Source organism: Pongo abelii, chromosome 3, assembly GCF_028885655.2.
Source record: "Pongo abelii isolate AG06213 chromosome 3, NHGRI_mPonAbe1-v2.0_pri, whole genome shotgun sequence".
Taxonomy (NCBI): domain Eukaryota; kingdom Metazoa; phylum Chordata; class Mammalia; order Primates; family Hominidae; genus Pongo; species Pongo abelii.
This window is the reverse complement of record NC_071988.2, coordinates 116,613,882-116,630,341: the sequence shown is the minus strand read 5'-3', so window position 1 is coordinate 116,630,341 and position 16,460 is coordinate 116,613,882. Positions and strand designations below refer to the sequence as shown.

Sequence of the window (16,460 nt, the reverse complement as noted above, 5' to 3'; positions counted from 1 at the left end):
ACACAAGATGACTTCAAAAGTCCTAGAAAAACCTACAAAGTCCTGTTCCTAATACACAGATGTGAGAGAGAACTGTTGCCCTAAGAGCATGTCCAGAGGTAGACAAGTGACAGGCTGCTTGCCTGAGCACCACCCCTTGGCATTTGGCTTTAAAAGTGTCACAAACTGCCTCGACTGTGCAGGCTGGAAGTGGCAGCTCAGACCAAGCATCCGTGGCCACAGCAGCTGTGGGAACAGCAGGCAGAGCCCTAGAAATGAAGCAACTTGACGGGGAGATGTTTGCAGATGGGCACCAGAGTCCAGCCTTGTTATTATTAGGGAAGAAGTAAGGCGGACAAACTCAGGGGGAGAGCAGAGCACCCTGGCGTGAACACAGGAAGGGAAAGGAGCAAAGCCAGGCCAGGCGCCAGGGATGGCGACCCGAGCAGGTGGGAGAGGCCAGGCTGACAGTCAGATGTTCTCCACTGCCCGGCTCAGCAGTCTGAGGCCTGCAAGCCGGAGAGGAGGGGACAGAGCGTGGGGGCTGAGAGCGGTGTCGCTGAAAAGCTGGCAGGGAACAGGAGAGAAGGAAGGCCGCTCTTTTTGGCCTCTGCTTCAGTAGAGTGCAGGCCCCCACAGCTGTGACAGAGACAGCAGTGACAGCCACCATCGCAAAGACACAGATTTCTCAGCCCCAAATGACAAGGGCAGGTTTTCGACGCAGGATTAAAGAACGAACAGAAGAAAGGCAGGTTCCATGAAATCTGATGGTAGATGTGATTTTTTTAAAACACCAGCCAGCACAGTCATTGAGGGCTGGCCTTTTGAAGTTTCATATGAGTGGCATGCTGCACATTCGCTGGTCTGTTCTTTGTGTCTGTGTCCCAGAATCAAGGTGACGGTGGGGCACCGCTGCAGTACAAGTCAGCCTCCTGTGCCGGCTCCAGCACGGACAAGCGGTTCTATCTCCAGGAGCCAGAAAGCCGAACCAAACCAAAAAACAGCCAGAGTGCAAGGCTGGCCGCTGCTTCGCTTCCTGCCTTCTGCGCTGTCCTCTCCATGTAGCGATCTCGTGACTTTCCCTCAGTAGCTACCTCCACCTGCTCATGCTCCTGCTGCTGATGCCTGGCCTCATGGCAGCAGTAAATCCAGCCAATGCATGGTTCTGTGTTTCTCTCAAACATGAAGACTGCCTGGAGAAATAACATCCAGAAACAATATAAAGAAAGCTAGCAGAGTGAAACACAGCCTGGATTTCACCACCTTCCAGCCTTCCCTTCAAGAGTGATTTCAGTGGGTTATATGAGACTTAACTCTAATCATTTCTTTCATCCTTTCTGCAGCCTGTATGGTTTCTAAAAAGGGAAAGAAAAGAATGACAGAAAAGTAGTTGGAGAGAAAACAAGAGAGAGGCAGAGAGAAAGAGAAAGAAGCTATGGATCATATAATCCACAAATAGCATAATTGCCCCTTGAAAAACTGGAAGGCATAACACATGCCCTGAGGAAGAAGGTGGTGCAATTTTGGGGCACTGGAGTGAGAGAGGGACAAGTTGTTATGCAAGGCAAGGGTGAGCAGAGGAAGAGGTGAGCAGAGAAGTAGGGTGAGCAGGGGAGGAGGTGAGCAGGGGAGGAGGGTGAACAGAGGAGGTGAGCAGGGGAGGAGGGTGAACAGAGGAGGTGAGCAGGGGAGGAGGTGAGCAGGGGAGGAGGGGAGGAAGTGAGCAGGGGAGGAAGGTGAGCAAAGGAGGAGGTGAGCAGGGGAAGAGGGCGAGCAGAGGAGGAAGGTGAACAGAAGAGGTGAGCAGGAGAGGAGGATTAGCAGTGGAGGAGGGGAGGAGGTGAGCAGGGGAGGAAGGTGAGCAGAATAGGTGAGCAGGGGAGGAGGGGGAGGAGAAGAGGAGGGGGAGCAGGGGGGAGGGGGGAGGTGAGCAGGGGAGGAGGTGAGCAGCGGAGGAAGGTGAGCAGAAGAGGTGAGCAGGGGAGGAGGGTGAGCAGGAGAGGAGGTGGGCGGGGGGAAGGGTGAACAGAGGAGGTGAGAAAGGGAGGAGGGAGAGCGGGGAGGAGGTGAGCATGGGAGGAGGGTGAGCAGAGGAGAAAGGTGAGCAGAAGAGGTGAGCAGGGGAGAAGGTGAGCAGGGAGGAAGGTGGGCAGAAGAGGTGAGCAGGGGAGGAGGGTAAGCCGAGGAGGATGTGAGAAAGGGAGGAGGTGAGCAGGGAAGGAGGGTGAGCAGGGGAGGAGGTGATTGGGGAGGAGAGTGAACAGAGGAGGAGGTGAACAGAGGAGCAGGTGAGCATGGGAGCAGGAGAGGAGTGTGAGCAGGGGAGGAGGGAGAGCAGAGGAGAAAGGTGAATAGAGGAGGAGGGTGAGCACAAAGTGGGGTTGGTGGGGACGGTGAGCAGAGGGTGTGGGCAACAAAGCCAGGGTCCAGAGCACTAGCCCACCAGACCTGCTGTGGGACCCTAGCACCTCACAATTTTTGGCACAAAATCACCACTTTGCAGGGCTCTGTAACCCAGCTTCAGCCTGGACCCTGGGGGCAGACTTGTCATACTCTTATAGATGTACTTCAAAGCATCCAAGTAAATGCCACTCTGTTGCCTGGGGGCTCCCAGTGAGCAATAGCTGTGAGCCTGAAACTTAATGGAAATTTGCCCAGGCATGGAAGGAACAGGCAGAGAGAGAACAAGAGAAGCAGATGAGGCAGATGAAATCTAACCCGGACATAACGCAGAGTGGGAAACTCGGGGGCTGGACAGACCAGAGTGGAGGAGTGGCCTGGCTCGCAGATGTATCCTCCCTCCAACCTCTCTGTCAGGCCTTAACGAGGGGAGATCCTCTCATCTAAGAGCCTGGGAGCATTGTGGGTACAGGCCAGAGGTGCCTCCTTTGTGCACACAAGCCTTTAAAACAGCCTGGATTTATTGTGGCTCTTAAGTGGCCCAGGCTAATGGCTTGGCATGGATAATGTCTTGGTTTAATTGGTTATTGTGAAAGCTGCTTGTTTCTACTGTGGAATCTCTTGTCCCTGCCTTTGGAGCAATCCCTCACAGGCTCCCTGAATCAATACAGCCCTCACTCTGGGCCGGCCAGTCTGCTTTGGAGGCAGCGCCCGCAGTGGGGCAAGAGGCCCTCCCACAGGACTGCTCAGATCCCTGGCGGACGCTGGGCTCTGAGGCAGATGGCCTGCTTCTGCTGACTGATGGTTCGCATGTGTAGATGTGCATGGGCTACAGACACATTTATTGATGACTTACTCTTGAGGGTGTCTTTGCAAGGAAAAGTTAGAGGGGTGCAGATAGAACTGTACAAAGGGGGCTGGGTGCAGTGGCTCATGCCTGTAATCCCAGCACTTCGGGAAGCTGAAGTGGGAAGTTCGCTTGAGTGCAGGAGTTCAAGGAGCAACAAGGCAAGCCTCTGTCCCTACAAAAAAAAAAAAAAAAAAAATTATTATACTCTAAGTTCTAGGGTACATGTGCACAACGTGCAGGTTTGTTACATATGTATACGTGTGCCATGTTGATGTGCTGCACCCATTAACTCTTCATTTACATTAGGTATATCTCCTAATGCTATCCCTCCCCCCTCCCCCCACCCCATGACAGGCCCCGGTGTGTGATGTTCCCCTTCCTGTGTCCTAGTGTTCTCATTGTTCAATTCCCACCTATGAGTGAGAACATGCAGTGTTTGGTTTTTTGTTCTTGCAATAGTTTGCTGAGAATGATGGTTTCCAGCTTCATCCATGTCTCTACAAAGGACATGAGCTCATTCTTTTTATGGCTGCATAGTATTCCATGGTGTACATGTGCCATATTTTCTTAATCCAGTCTGTCATTGATGGACATTTGGGTTGGTTCCAAGTCTTTACTATTGTGAACAGTGCAACAATGAACATATGTGTGCATATGTCTTTATAGCAGCATGATTTACAATCCTTTGGGTATATACCCAGTAATGGAATGGCTGGGTCAAATGGTTATTTCCAGTTCTAGATCCTTGAGGAATCACCACACTGTCTTCCACAATGGCTGAACTAGTTTACAGTCCCACCAACAACGTAAAAGTCTTCCTATTTCTCCACATCCTCCCCAGCACCTGTTGTTTCCTGACTTTCTAATGATCACCATTCTGACTGGTGTGAGATGGTATCTCATTGTCGTTTTGATTTGCATTTCTCTGATGGCCAGTGATGATGAGCGTTTTTTCATGTGTCTGTTGGCTGCATAAATGTCTTCTTTTGAGAAGTGTCTGTTCACATCCTTCCCCCACTTTTTGATGGGGTTGTTTCTTTCTTGTAAATTTGTTTGAGTTCTTTGTAGATTCTGGATATTAGCCCTTTGTCAGATAAGTAGATTGCAAAAATTTTCTCCCATTCTGTAGATTGCCTGTTGACTCTGATGGTAGTTCCTTTTGCTGTGCAGAAGCTCTTTAGTTTAATTAGATCCCATTTGTCAGTTTTGGCTTTTGTTGCCATTGCTTTAAAAGTAGCCAGGTGCAGTGGCATGAGCCTGTAGTCCCAGCTACTTGGGAGGCTGAGGTGGGAGGACTGCTTGAGCACAGAGGTCGAGGCTGCAGTGAGCTATGATCACGCCACTGCACTCCAGCCTGGGCTACAGAGCAAGAAAGAAGGCTCTAAAAATATTTTGAAAAAAAGAACTATAAAAGGAAGTCAGAAACTGTCTCCCTTCTCACAGAAGCAAAGCAAGCTCATCAAAGCAACAGGTGGATTCACCTAGAGCCAGACTAGGCCACTGAGGTGGGGGAACTGCCAGTAGAAAGGACAACTTCTGCAAAGGAACTTGACATTCAGGTTTCTGAGAACAAAGAGGCCAGATGATCCACATACTTACTATAGCATTTCTTTCCAGGGTCACGATATTTCTCTTAAGTCTTCCCAAATCTTTTGACCTTAAATATATTTTGTTCATATTCTTTTTTAAGGTGTGTGAAATATCCTAACCTTTGTGATTCAAAAGCAGCCTGTCTGGAAGTGGCTTTAGAGCTGAGCACACTGTGTTGTGGTTACATGTTTACAGGTCACCCCCCAACCCCCATGAACCATTAGCCCATTAGCAGTTTAAAGCAGTGACAGGGACTTACTTGTCTGTGTGCTCCAGACCTGACGTGGTTCCTGGCAGCCTAACGTGTCTCACTGATGTTGAATGAATGTTCCCAGGAAGAGGAAGCAGAGGAAAACATTGAACTGTAAAGCCATGTCTTATTGATTTGTATATTTGTTATTTTTCTGTCCTCTTACATATCTGTATCATATAAATAACCAAAATGAGATCATGTGCAAAGAATTCAGAAAATCAAGCAGTGTGAAGTACAACTTGTAGCATATTTTTAAGTGGAATCTGCTGGAGTAAATCTCAAATTATAACACTTAAAATGGTAACACAAGACAAAGCCTGATTAGCCTTTCGGGCGGGCTTGCTTCTTCTATCATCTGACACAAAACTCTATTTGAGATTGGCCATATGTAACGAGTCAGCTCCTGTTCCTGTGTGGTTTTAGATTATACTCGTTTCCCAGGAGTTGTTGGATGATTGATTGAGATCTCTTTAGCTCACACCATGATTTTTGTCCTCTCCTTTTTTCTGTTATGCTTTCCTATGTCATGAACATCTTTAGTGCAACGATACCAGTTGCCACTTTGCGGGAAGGAGTGTTAAGTTTAAGTGTGGTAAGGTTACTGAATCCTTCACTGCTGGGCTGAATTCTTCCCCAGGTACTAGTGAAAGGACAAGCTGTCTGAGCCAGCAGTCTCCAATATGGAGTTTACACTCCCCAGACCCAATGAACCACTGGGACCAAAAAAAATACAGTATTAGTACTTAGCTTTATGCTAAGATAGATTAATACGGGATCTTATGTATTTTTAAATTTTACGTATATTTTATAATGCAATATATTAACATACTGATAATAGATATGTAATTTATAAATATGCATGCTCAATGTTTTGACTGGTAGACTATTCTGGCAAACATGTTTATAGCCTCTGCTCTAAGCATGGGTGTGTCCTGATGGGCAGTTTGTCTTTCCCCAGGGTTTATGTCCGATTGGAAGGGAGAAAAAAGTCAGGTTCCTTCCAGCTCTGTGCTGAAACTTTGTGTCACTCCTGGGTGATGGAGAAATGGCGAACTTAAGACTATGGAAGGAGTGTGTTCTGTGGCCCCACTGTCTTTAAAATGGCACTTGGTACTTTCTGTCCAAAAAAGGGCTCCTCCAAGCCAGTCTAGACTTTTTCCCCACTAGGGAGAATACTTTACCGTGACTTTTGAAATCATTGCTGAAGAAACAAAAAACTGAGCCTGATTCTTGGGCTGACTCCCATGAAGACTTTGCACTCAAACTGCCGTGTCAGATTTCCTGACTTCAAGGTCATGGCCAATAGGCAGTTTGGGTTTTTTTCAATGTCCTGCCTGGCAAGAAAACTGATAATGCTCTTCATATCCTCTGGCAGTCTATGTTGATTGTAGGAATGGGGTGTGGATTATACATTGTTGGGTACAATTACCTCCTGGAATACAATGCATCTTCTTTTAGACATCCCAGGGAGATAATTTCGACATAATGAAGATCTATAGTAATCAGATAATTACTATCGATTGCTCTTTAGACGTCTTGATGAGGTAATTAGGGCATATGGAAAGAAGCTGGAACTGATTGATTGGCATGACTGTAATCTCAAAGATTTCTAATTATGTTTCTTTTCTTCTAATGGCTTATAAACAAACATCATTTTAGCTTTAGAATTTGTCAGGTGCCAGGTTCACTGGGAACATCAGCTTTCTCTATTATGCTAACTAGACACCAAACATGATCAACATAAGCTCATTATGCCTTCCTGCTGAAGCAGAAGAAACTGCAATTAACCCTCACTTTTCTTCTTCTTCTCCACTTCCACATGGCTGTATTCTTGTCGTGGAGTGGGGTGTCATGGAGTGGGGTGTGCCACGTTCTGTGAGGAGCATGTGTGACTCAGGGCTGGATGGGTCTGTATGGCCTACGGGAGACCCTCGGAGCCTGCTGAGCTCAGGCACAGCAGACTAGGGGGACAATGACACAACATATGTGTCAAGGTGTCTGGCTGACTGTGGCTGGGGGCTGGCTGACTGCTCGGGCTCCTGTCACAAGCCATAGCTACTCATCAGCCAGCAACATTAAGTAGCAGGTCAATACTCTCAGGCAGCTGGACCACACACTTGTCTACGTCAGTGTGCTACTGCATCTCATCTCTTCCATTAGATACTAATTAGAGGACGCCCTGTCTGAAACCACATTCCACATTATCCTAATATTTTTTTACCCCTTATAGGACCTTTGAGCAGCTTGCATGGTTCAGAATAGTTGCCTCACCCAAAGATGACAGATATTAAGAACCACTAACGCAGCATCTTGAAATGAGCTGTTTGCATGTAATCAATGATGGTGGTAGCCACCACACTTACTGCTCTACAAGTGCATGGGTTAGAATTCATTCAACAAATGCAAGGTGGATGCATTTTTCTGAATATGAGGCAATCTGGTTCCCATGCCTGAAATCCTCCACGGCGACCCACCTGTGCTTGGTACCCTGGTGGGTACCCAATCCATGCGTGTTACAGTCTGAATGAACACTTGTGTTCTTGAATTCCCTGCTTTCTACTGAAATATCACCAAAGAAAAAATATTTTGCTTTGATTTTTTTCTAAAATCCATATATTCCTGGACCCTTATTTTAAAATGGGTCACAAATTTCCTATGTATTTGTACCATTAAAACTTTTAAGGCATGAGAGGAGTAACATGCATAGGGATGGTTCAGACAGCAGAGGAGACCCAAGATAGTTTGTTCATTGATAACTAATGGTTTGCTGCTGTTTGGATAATTACAGCTGCAGTTGGAAATGCTTCATTAACTCCCATTAAATAGCCTGAGAAATGGAAGTATATATAGAATCTGTCTTTATGTTGTTATCTGTATAGTATAAGAAAATTATGTAGCAAATTTTTTCATCAGCCACAATTCTCGAGAAATATTCTTTTGAAAATGTAATTGGAGTAACTGTTTAGTTCAATATTTGGTGTTTAAAAACCTTCCTAATCTGTATCAGAATATTTTCCTTTAATAGAATATATAATTAGCATATTCTAATTTTTTTAATAATTGGGAATTATGCAATAAATCATTTTAAGCAAAATTTTTATGTTTTTATTTCTGTACTTGAAGAAACTATAAGAGATTGAACTAAATGTCTAAAGCAGGTTCTAATTTTATTAATTGGGAATTATGCAATAAATCATTTTAAGCAAAATTTTTATGTTTTTATTTCTGTACTTGAAGAAACTATAAGAGATTGAACTAAATGTCTAAAACAGGTTGTAATTTTTTATTTGTTGGTTGGTTTTATCAAGTCCAAGGAATGAGTATCTCTTCTAGTTATTTGTCCCTTTTTGTAAAAGTTAATTGAAAATCTACTTTATCAGTTTGTCTACATTTCTACCTATTTTTTCTTTAATTTACGGTTCTCTGGTTTTGAGTTCTGATGTTATTCCCCCATATTTGATTAAATACTCCACTCATCAGTCGGTAAAGGGCAAACTGTACTGAAATTGCTCCCCAACAGTGTGATGTAGACTGCCAAAACATAGTTTGTTATTAGGGTCTGGTCCCATACAAAATGGGAGGGGTTTTAGTTAGAGGGTCTCAAGGCTGCAAAAGTGGGTGTTCATGGTGTTGCACAAGTTCCGTCTGCCATTCAGGAGGCAGTAAAGAAACTTATTCAATGAGAGAGCTGACAGAAGTGATGCAATTCAATAACGTGCTTTGGGTTTGGGGCATGTCATTATAGGAAATCTTACATCTTGAGAGACAGATGGGAGGACAGCTCCTAGAAGAACCTAAGGCTCTTCATTTTAAAGGCAGCACCCACAACCTGCGCCTGTCAATTCACGATATCGCCCATTCCCTCTGGAAGAGCAAATTGCTGGCTAAATATCAGGTAAGGTTCCCAAGCCGAACAAAAGGTCTGGAGACATCTCTAAGAAAGAGGTCTAAAATTATACAGACATAGGAAATCCCCTTCCTTGAAATTAATCATATGTCATTACTTGTTTCTCCAAAATAGTTTGGGGTTATTTAGGATTTTTGAGAAATACAGACATATTTGAGGGAATGCTTTTTAAAAATTCCTCCTTTAAATAAATGTACTATCATTGTTTTAATAAATGAAAGGCTTCCAAATCCATCATTTCAATTAATTTTCATACTAAATGTTCATATCAATGGGTAAAAACAGCTTCAAATGCATTCACAGAAACAAACAGAAGGACATTTTTATTCCATGGGACACAAATTAGGCTTCAGCCTTCCTAGGCCAGTAACCTTACATTGAAAAATGAGAGGGAGCCCTACTTTGGAGAACTGAAATAGCATATAAAAGTAAAACCCAATCAGGATATTATTAAACAACAGACGAGAAAATACTGGTCCCAAGTGTCATTTGTATATACCTGGGGGAAAATCACAAGACCCTCAAGGAATTTTCCCCTCCTTCATCTGTCAGCCTGAGCTCTTGAGAAAACCACTTTGATGGGACTGCAAGCCTCATATGCCGTCCTAGGAGCGGCAGACATATTTAGAGAGCTGTGAATCCATGTTGATACTTATGCAAATTCAACCCAAACCCCAGCATTGCCGCTGAACTGGTAGCTATTTCCTGATGTAAGTCAATGAACATACTGGAAGACTGAAGGGAAGACATTCTGGCTCCATTCTCACTCACTCTCATTGGTCAAGTTCCTACACATAAATTATGGGAAACAAGCCTACTGGTTTGTTAACAATCATGAGCTTTGACGGAGGTTGCATGCCAGACTCTCTATGCATAGCTCAGTCCTTGATGGAGACAGAAGGCTTCTGACTTACTCAGTATACCTCTTTCTTTGCTTTCTTCTTTCCTCTGTGTTGCAGTTGTCATAAAATAGTATAAATCTCCCTGTTTTAGAAGTAATTTCCTTTATGCAGTTATAAGAAAACACTATTTTAATGATAATGATAATATGATATTAGTTAAAGCTAAGCCTGGCTGAATACTTACCATCTGCTGGACACTCTCTTCATACATTGGTTTATCTCATTTAACCCCAGCAGACCTATGAATGAGAAGCTCTTTGTTTACTCTTTTGCAGATAGGAAAACCGAGCAATGGAAAGATTAAGTAATTTTCCCCAGGTTATCAAGTAAGCGAAATAAGGGGTTCTTATTTGTACTGGATTTGGCTCCAAAGCCACTGCTTTTTACTGCCATGCTCTCCCATTTTTTATGTGGCAACCTTTTCTTTCCTTTATTGAAAACAAATTCTAGGATAGGCTCTGTAAGGTGGTCTAGACTTTTAGAAAATTAAAGCCTGTTCGATGCTTGGTTCCAAGAACTTTTCTGTGGCAGCTAATTGAGTCTGAAGTTTCCAACTGTAGTGGGTTTTGGCTTCCCCTGTCCTGGGCAGAGGAGGATGTAAGCATGAAAGGGAGCCGCATCAGTGCAGCATCCTTTAGACTTTCTTTGCTTTTCTCCAGAATGTCATGACAGGGATTCTATTAATGAGCAATGGCTGGTGTGTGCAAGTTTTATTTTGGGAATTGTATAAACTCTTTTTTTTTAAATCATTTACAATGGCTCCTGTTGTAAATTAGAGACATGTGGCAGACTGGTTAGGTGCATGGATTCTGGAGGCTGACTCCTTAGGTTCAAATCTCAACCCTGCTACTTACTTGCTGTGTGATTTGGGGTAAGTTATTGAACCTCTCTGGCCCTGAAGTTTTTCATGTGATAAGGGGCCAGGATGTACTTAAACATACGGCTGTTGTGAGGATTAAATGAGGCCACAGGTGTGATACTGAGAGTACCTAGCAGCAGAACATCTGAGAGTTATTTTTGGTATTAGTCCTTCAATTGTGGTTAACACTTTTATATCCTTTAGGAAATTCCATTTTACCATGTTTGGAGTGGGTCTCAAAGAAACCTGCACTGCACCTTCACTCTGGAAAGATTTAGCCTGAACACAGTGGAGCTGGTTTGCAAACTCTGTGTGCGGCAGGTGGAAGGAGAAGGGCAGATCTTCCAGCTCAACTGCACCGTGTCAGAGGTAAGCGGCTCCTGTCTGTCTGAAATCAGGGGAGAGGGCGACACTCAGGAAGAGAGTGTGGGCTAAAAGGGTATCTCAACATAGCCCATATGGGAAGTCCTCAAAAGCTTTCTATAGATCCTATTTGTGAATAGAATAATATTTGTAATGAGCAAGGGAAGCTAGCTGCAGAAAAAAAAAAAAATATATATATATATATATATATATATAAAAAGGGATCCTTTTTGAAAAACAAGTCTTAATTTTTATGACATGAATTTTAAGAATTATGTTCTAACTTTTAAAGACAGATCTGAATTTCAAGTAAAGGTTTAATTTAAGGAGCGTGCACATGGAGTAACTTCTCCCCATGCATCCCTTAGCGCGCCATGTTCCTCCATCCTCCATCTGTCTCTCCTCCCTTTCTGCTTCTTTCTCAGCAACTCTCCTCCCTTTCCCCTAATCACCTGCTGCTGGGTGGAGTGGAAGAAAGCAGAGGGGCTTCTCCGCTCCCTTTTTCTTCTTCTCCATTCAAAGGAAGAAAGGAGAAATCTCTTGATCTCCTTTCTATCATTCTCTAAATATAAAAAGAGATACACTTTCCTCCGGGATGGGGGAAATATGCCACAAATAGAAGTAGAATCTCCATATTTCCCCCCTGTGGCCATCAGCTTTGCCTTTCTTTGCTGTGATCGTCACACACGTCAGCTGGCCATTTCCCTGTGTCCATATTACAGAAATAATAGTGATCACTGCTATCTAAAACTTCTCCTTAAGGAAAGAGGAAGTGCCCACGACCTTCCTTATCTGTTACCTTGGATCCAAAGCCTTGAAAATTGATAACCCTTCACACCAGAGGAACAAAGGGAAGAGAAGAAGCCAAATGGGCAGAAGGCAGCCTCTTTGGGGCCTCATGGAGCTAAGCTCTGTGCTGCGTGCTAAGCCACAAAGCACAAGATTGTCATATGTGAAAATGACAGTGGGCCAGTATATGATTTAAAATACTACCTCTCCCTCGTTGTGTCACGCACAGTGACGAATGAAATATCAGCATGTTCAGCTTGTCTTGCTTCACATGTCATATTTAAAGACCATCTTCCTTAGCAGACCGAGTGGGGAGAAAAGCACGTCAGCTTCCGCGACACTCCATCCTTCTTTCCCACAGCCTGCCGAGGTGCGGTCATCATTTCCTCCTGTAGTTTCATGAGACTTTTGACTCATAAACAACTTTAGTCACAGCCCCCGGTGACATTCATAAGGAATGATCTCGGTGTCAGGGTGCCATGGCAACCGCCAGGCCTTCGGATGCGCAGCCCTATCTCCCAGGCACACAGCACCACCCCTGCTGGCTCGGGAGGGTGTTTTCACTTTCCAGGCCCAGCAGGTCTGCAAAGTTCAATAACCACCCAGCTCCAGTGACAACAAAGGCTGCGGAATTTTGGAGGGGGGTGAGGGGGTCTGGTCCTTTGATGCTTGCTTTCTGTTCCGCATGAACATTGGCTGCGTGTTAAAAAGGTGGATCAGATGCAGCCACAAATGAAAGAGAGCTGCTCTGTGCTCTCCCGCACCAGGGCTGCCACCTCCCTTCAGAAAAAGGACAGTTTTGCATAGTGTGATCACAATTTAAGGGCTTTTGCTTTCTTATGGCAACATAGAGGAAAGATTACTTCTTTTGCAACGTGGTGTCAGTCCGCTCAAAGAGACCAGCCTTCAGTCATGTCGGAGGCATTTGCCCTTGTGTGACAGACAAGCATATTTAACTGAGGGCGAGGAACAAGTGAGCGGAGTCAAGATGACTTTGGGGGATTAAGGGGCACTCTGCGTCTTTTCCTTCTGGGTCACTGAATCCCAATGTTGTGGTTAGCATTTGAATGCGGGTGCTGGGTGCGCAGAGGAGGGAGTGTGGATGGGAGTACTGACGTTGGAGAGGAAGCCTCTGCGCTGAAGAACAATGGACTCTGGAGAGTTCTGGGACCCAGATCCTCATCAAAACCTCCAAGAAAGGGTACAAGATGATTGACAAACCATAAACAAGTAGAGAAAAGGCTCCATTTGTGGTTTCTTTCTTCTGAACAGGGCTCCTTCCTAGGGTCACAGGGCAAGATGGCAGTGAGGCTGGGGTTCCCGTTCCAATGTCCTATCTATCTCCCAGGAATGAGCTGGCTTGCCAGAAATGTGCTGCCCCTCCCTCCAGCCACCCACCACCCAACGCACTCACCAGTCGTCATTTATAAAGCTACACAGCCTTTGGCCTGTCCTGTCAGAGAGAGGACCTGTTGCCCACCCCAGAGACCAGGCTGTGTGTGACATCTACTCTGATTATTTCAAGGGCCAGCCAGTTGTCTCTGGGTGATTTAGCCAGGGATTCCTTAACTAGAGAAAAAGGCTTTAATTTCACAGAGATGAAGTTTAAGAAGGAAAATATCTGGAAGACTAACTAACTGTATTGGCACAAATGAATGTCAAAATGTAAAAGATGATAAAAGATTTTGTTTGTTTCATAGACAAGTGCAGAGAGACTAACCAGGAAGCTACTCATTATCATCTCCAAAAGAAAACATGGTGCAGAGGATAGATACATTTATAGTTTTTTCACATCTTCTATTTTGTTTCAGTTACAGGCAGACATCCATCATGGGAAATTCCCAAGTAGGCAGTTCCACGGAGATAGGGCCAATTACTTAATCCTTTCTTGCCTCAGTTTCCCCACTGTAAATTGGTATAGAATATTATCTATCTCGGGCCAGTGTGGAAATTAAATGGGAGAATGTTTGTTAGTAAGTGTTCTAAACAGAACTTGGCCCAGAGCACATGCTTAATCTATGTTCACCATTTTTACTGGTGCCACTGACGCCATAAGGATAACAGGGCTTTTGAGTCAACTTTGCTACTTCAATCTGTGGGGTCTGTCATCAATTGAGGTTTCAGATTTTTCTATATCAAAATAAACACAAAAATAAAACTCAGATCCTATATAAATAAAACTAAATATAAATAAACAAAAATTAGCTCCCAGAGAAAAGAAGATAGCATGTATCCCCAAGTTGGTTTATCACATCGCTTTACTTGAAGGCTCTGAACCCTGAAAAAAGGTGCAGTTTTAGGGGGCAGTATTAGTCATCTTTTTTTTTTTTTTTTTTTGAGATGGAGTCTTGCTCTGTGGCCCAGGCTGGAGTGCAGTGGCATGATTTCGGCTCACTGCAACCTCTGCCTCCTGGGTTCAAACAAACAATTCTCCTGCCTCAGCCTCCTGAGTAGCTGGGATCACAGGCATACGCCACCACACCCGGCTGATTTTTGTATTGTTAGTAGAGACAGGGTTTCACCATGTTGGCCAGGCTGGTCTCGAACTCCTGACCTCAGGTCATCCACCCACCTCGGCCTCCCAAAGTGCTGGGATTATAGGCGTGAGCCACGGTGCCTGTTCTCATCCACTTTAATAATAGATTTATAGGTAATAAAAGCAATTATAACTTTTATATTTGCTAGATCTTATAGCCCCTTGTGGTACACAGCACTTTTGTATACACAAATAAATAATATTTAAAATAAATGTACAAAGTAATATCACTCTGCTACAGCCATTTCATCTGTTTACATCTTCTGCTTTCCATAACTTGCTCAAAATGACCATTGGGAAAACCTAGTTTTTCTAAGTGACTTTAGGAAAAGTCCAAATATCAGAATAGAAAGTTGTTTCAGGACTGTGGAGTCCTGAATATGTGTGTCATCACCCGTAGCAGCTGTTTGACTAATGTTGAAAAATCATGTTTACATAAGGGAATCATAACATCAAAGACCAATGGTACTGATATTATAAATGATTATTGAAATAAGCATTCTGTGAGAGTAAACTCTACTTTTACCTGGAAGTAAAGGAAGAACTAATAGCAACTAAAATTACTAGATGAAATATAAATGTATAAATGTATTTATTTTACTTTAACCTTCAAGGCTGTTGTCAGCCATTTGATAAGAGAGACAAAGAAATGATGCCCTATTGAGCTTGTTTCATCTACACAGAAATAAATAGGCTGAGTAGCCAGGGATACAGCGCTCAGGACTTTAATGCCCACATGAAATGCTGAGAGTTCTTTATCCACAAGAAAATGGGGACAACATGAATATGTGAGCAAGCCTTCCCAAGATCCAAGCCTATCTATCTTCAACTGGCCTCTCATTTCAGGATTTAACTTCCACATTTAGTTGGAAGGCAGCTCAACACACTAGTCTATGGGTGGGCTTCTATCAGAGGCTGGCTTCATCTTCTTTCTGTACTAAGGACAAATATTTTCTCTCATTTCAACAAACAAACATTAATTGAGTAGCCTCTGTGTGGGGGGACAGTGTTATTATAGAGGTCTGAGGATGATATACTCTCACCAGTAAGAAATGTGAGAAATAAAAGGCAGTAACCTACAAATACAGCCAATGTGCACACAGCAGAGTGTGAGGAGCAGAGAAGAGCTGGGAGGCACCGAGGAGACCTCCAGGCCCGACGCCTAGGGTATGCTCGCCCAGGGGAGCTCCAGGGCACAGGACTTTTGCACCAGGCTTTGAGGACTTTGCCTGACAGAGATCAAAGAAAGGGCAGAATAACTATTAGAGGTGCATCCTTAGAAATAATGGCACGAGAACTAGTGAGTGGCGCTCAGACTCTAAGGAGCATATGAGTCAGGTCAAGTCACGGCAAGGACGGGGCAACCTGAGATGATCAGATTGTGAACTGGTGGAAGCACAGGTGAACAGCCCTACTCCACGCCCAACTGCATTCTGCACTTCACATGGTCACCTTGCAGCCTCATACCAGCCAACCAGGAAGGTCATATAAAGATCCCTCACTGGGCCAGGCGTGGTGGCTCACACCTGTAATCCCACGACTTTGGGAGGCTGAGCTAGGAGGATCACTTGAGCCCAGGAGTTTGAGACCAGTCTGGACAACACAGTGAGACCCCATCTCTTTAAAAAAAAAAAAAAAAAAAAAGGCAAATTAGCCCAGTGTGATGGTACACACCGATAGTCTCAGCTATTTGGGAGACTGAGGTGGGAGGATCGCTTGAGCCCAAGAATTCAAGGCTGCAGCAAGCTACGATCACACCATGGCACTCCAGCCTGGGTGACAGAGAAGTGTTAAATGCCCCTCCTACCACATGAAGACCTTGTCTCTATATACATATATATATGTATTTGAGGACAAATATCATGATCACAGCCAACAGCACCGTGCACACCATGGCAAAAGAATTCAAATGCCCTCCACACCCCTGGACTGACCCTGTTCCATGGGATTGCATAAGCCTAGACGTGAGCACTTGCTGCTGATCCCAGAACGTGGAACATACTGCTAGTCAACACTGGCACACAGGCGGTTG

The 16,460-nt window shown here is 44.4% G+C and overlaps 1 protein-coding gene across 2 annotated transcripts in view; it reads left to right on the top strand.

The window, feature by feature from the left end:
• UNC5C (unc-5 netrin receptor C) overlaps nucleotides 1-16,460 on the top strand; it is a 396,935-nt gene that overhangs the window by 371,481 nt on the left and 8,994 nt on the right. For both annotated transcript variants that reach the window (XM_054554196.2, XM_009240201.4), the window contains 2 exons: nucleotides 8,818-8,967; nucleotides 10,945-11,109. In XM_054554196.2, the coding sequence (XP_054410171.1) occupies nucleotides 8,818-8,967; nucleotides 10,945-11,109 (315 nt within the window). The remainder of the gene's footprint in view (nucleotides 1-8,817; nucleotides 8,968-10,944; nucleotides 11,110-16,460) is intronic.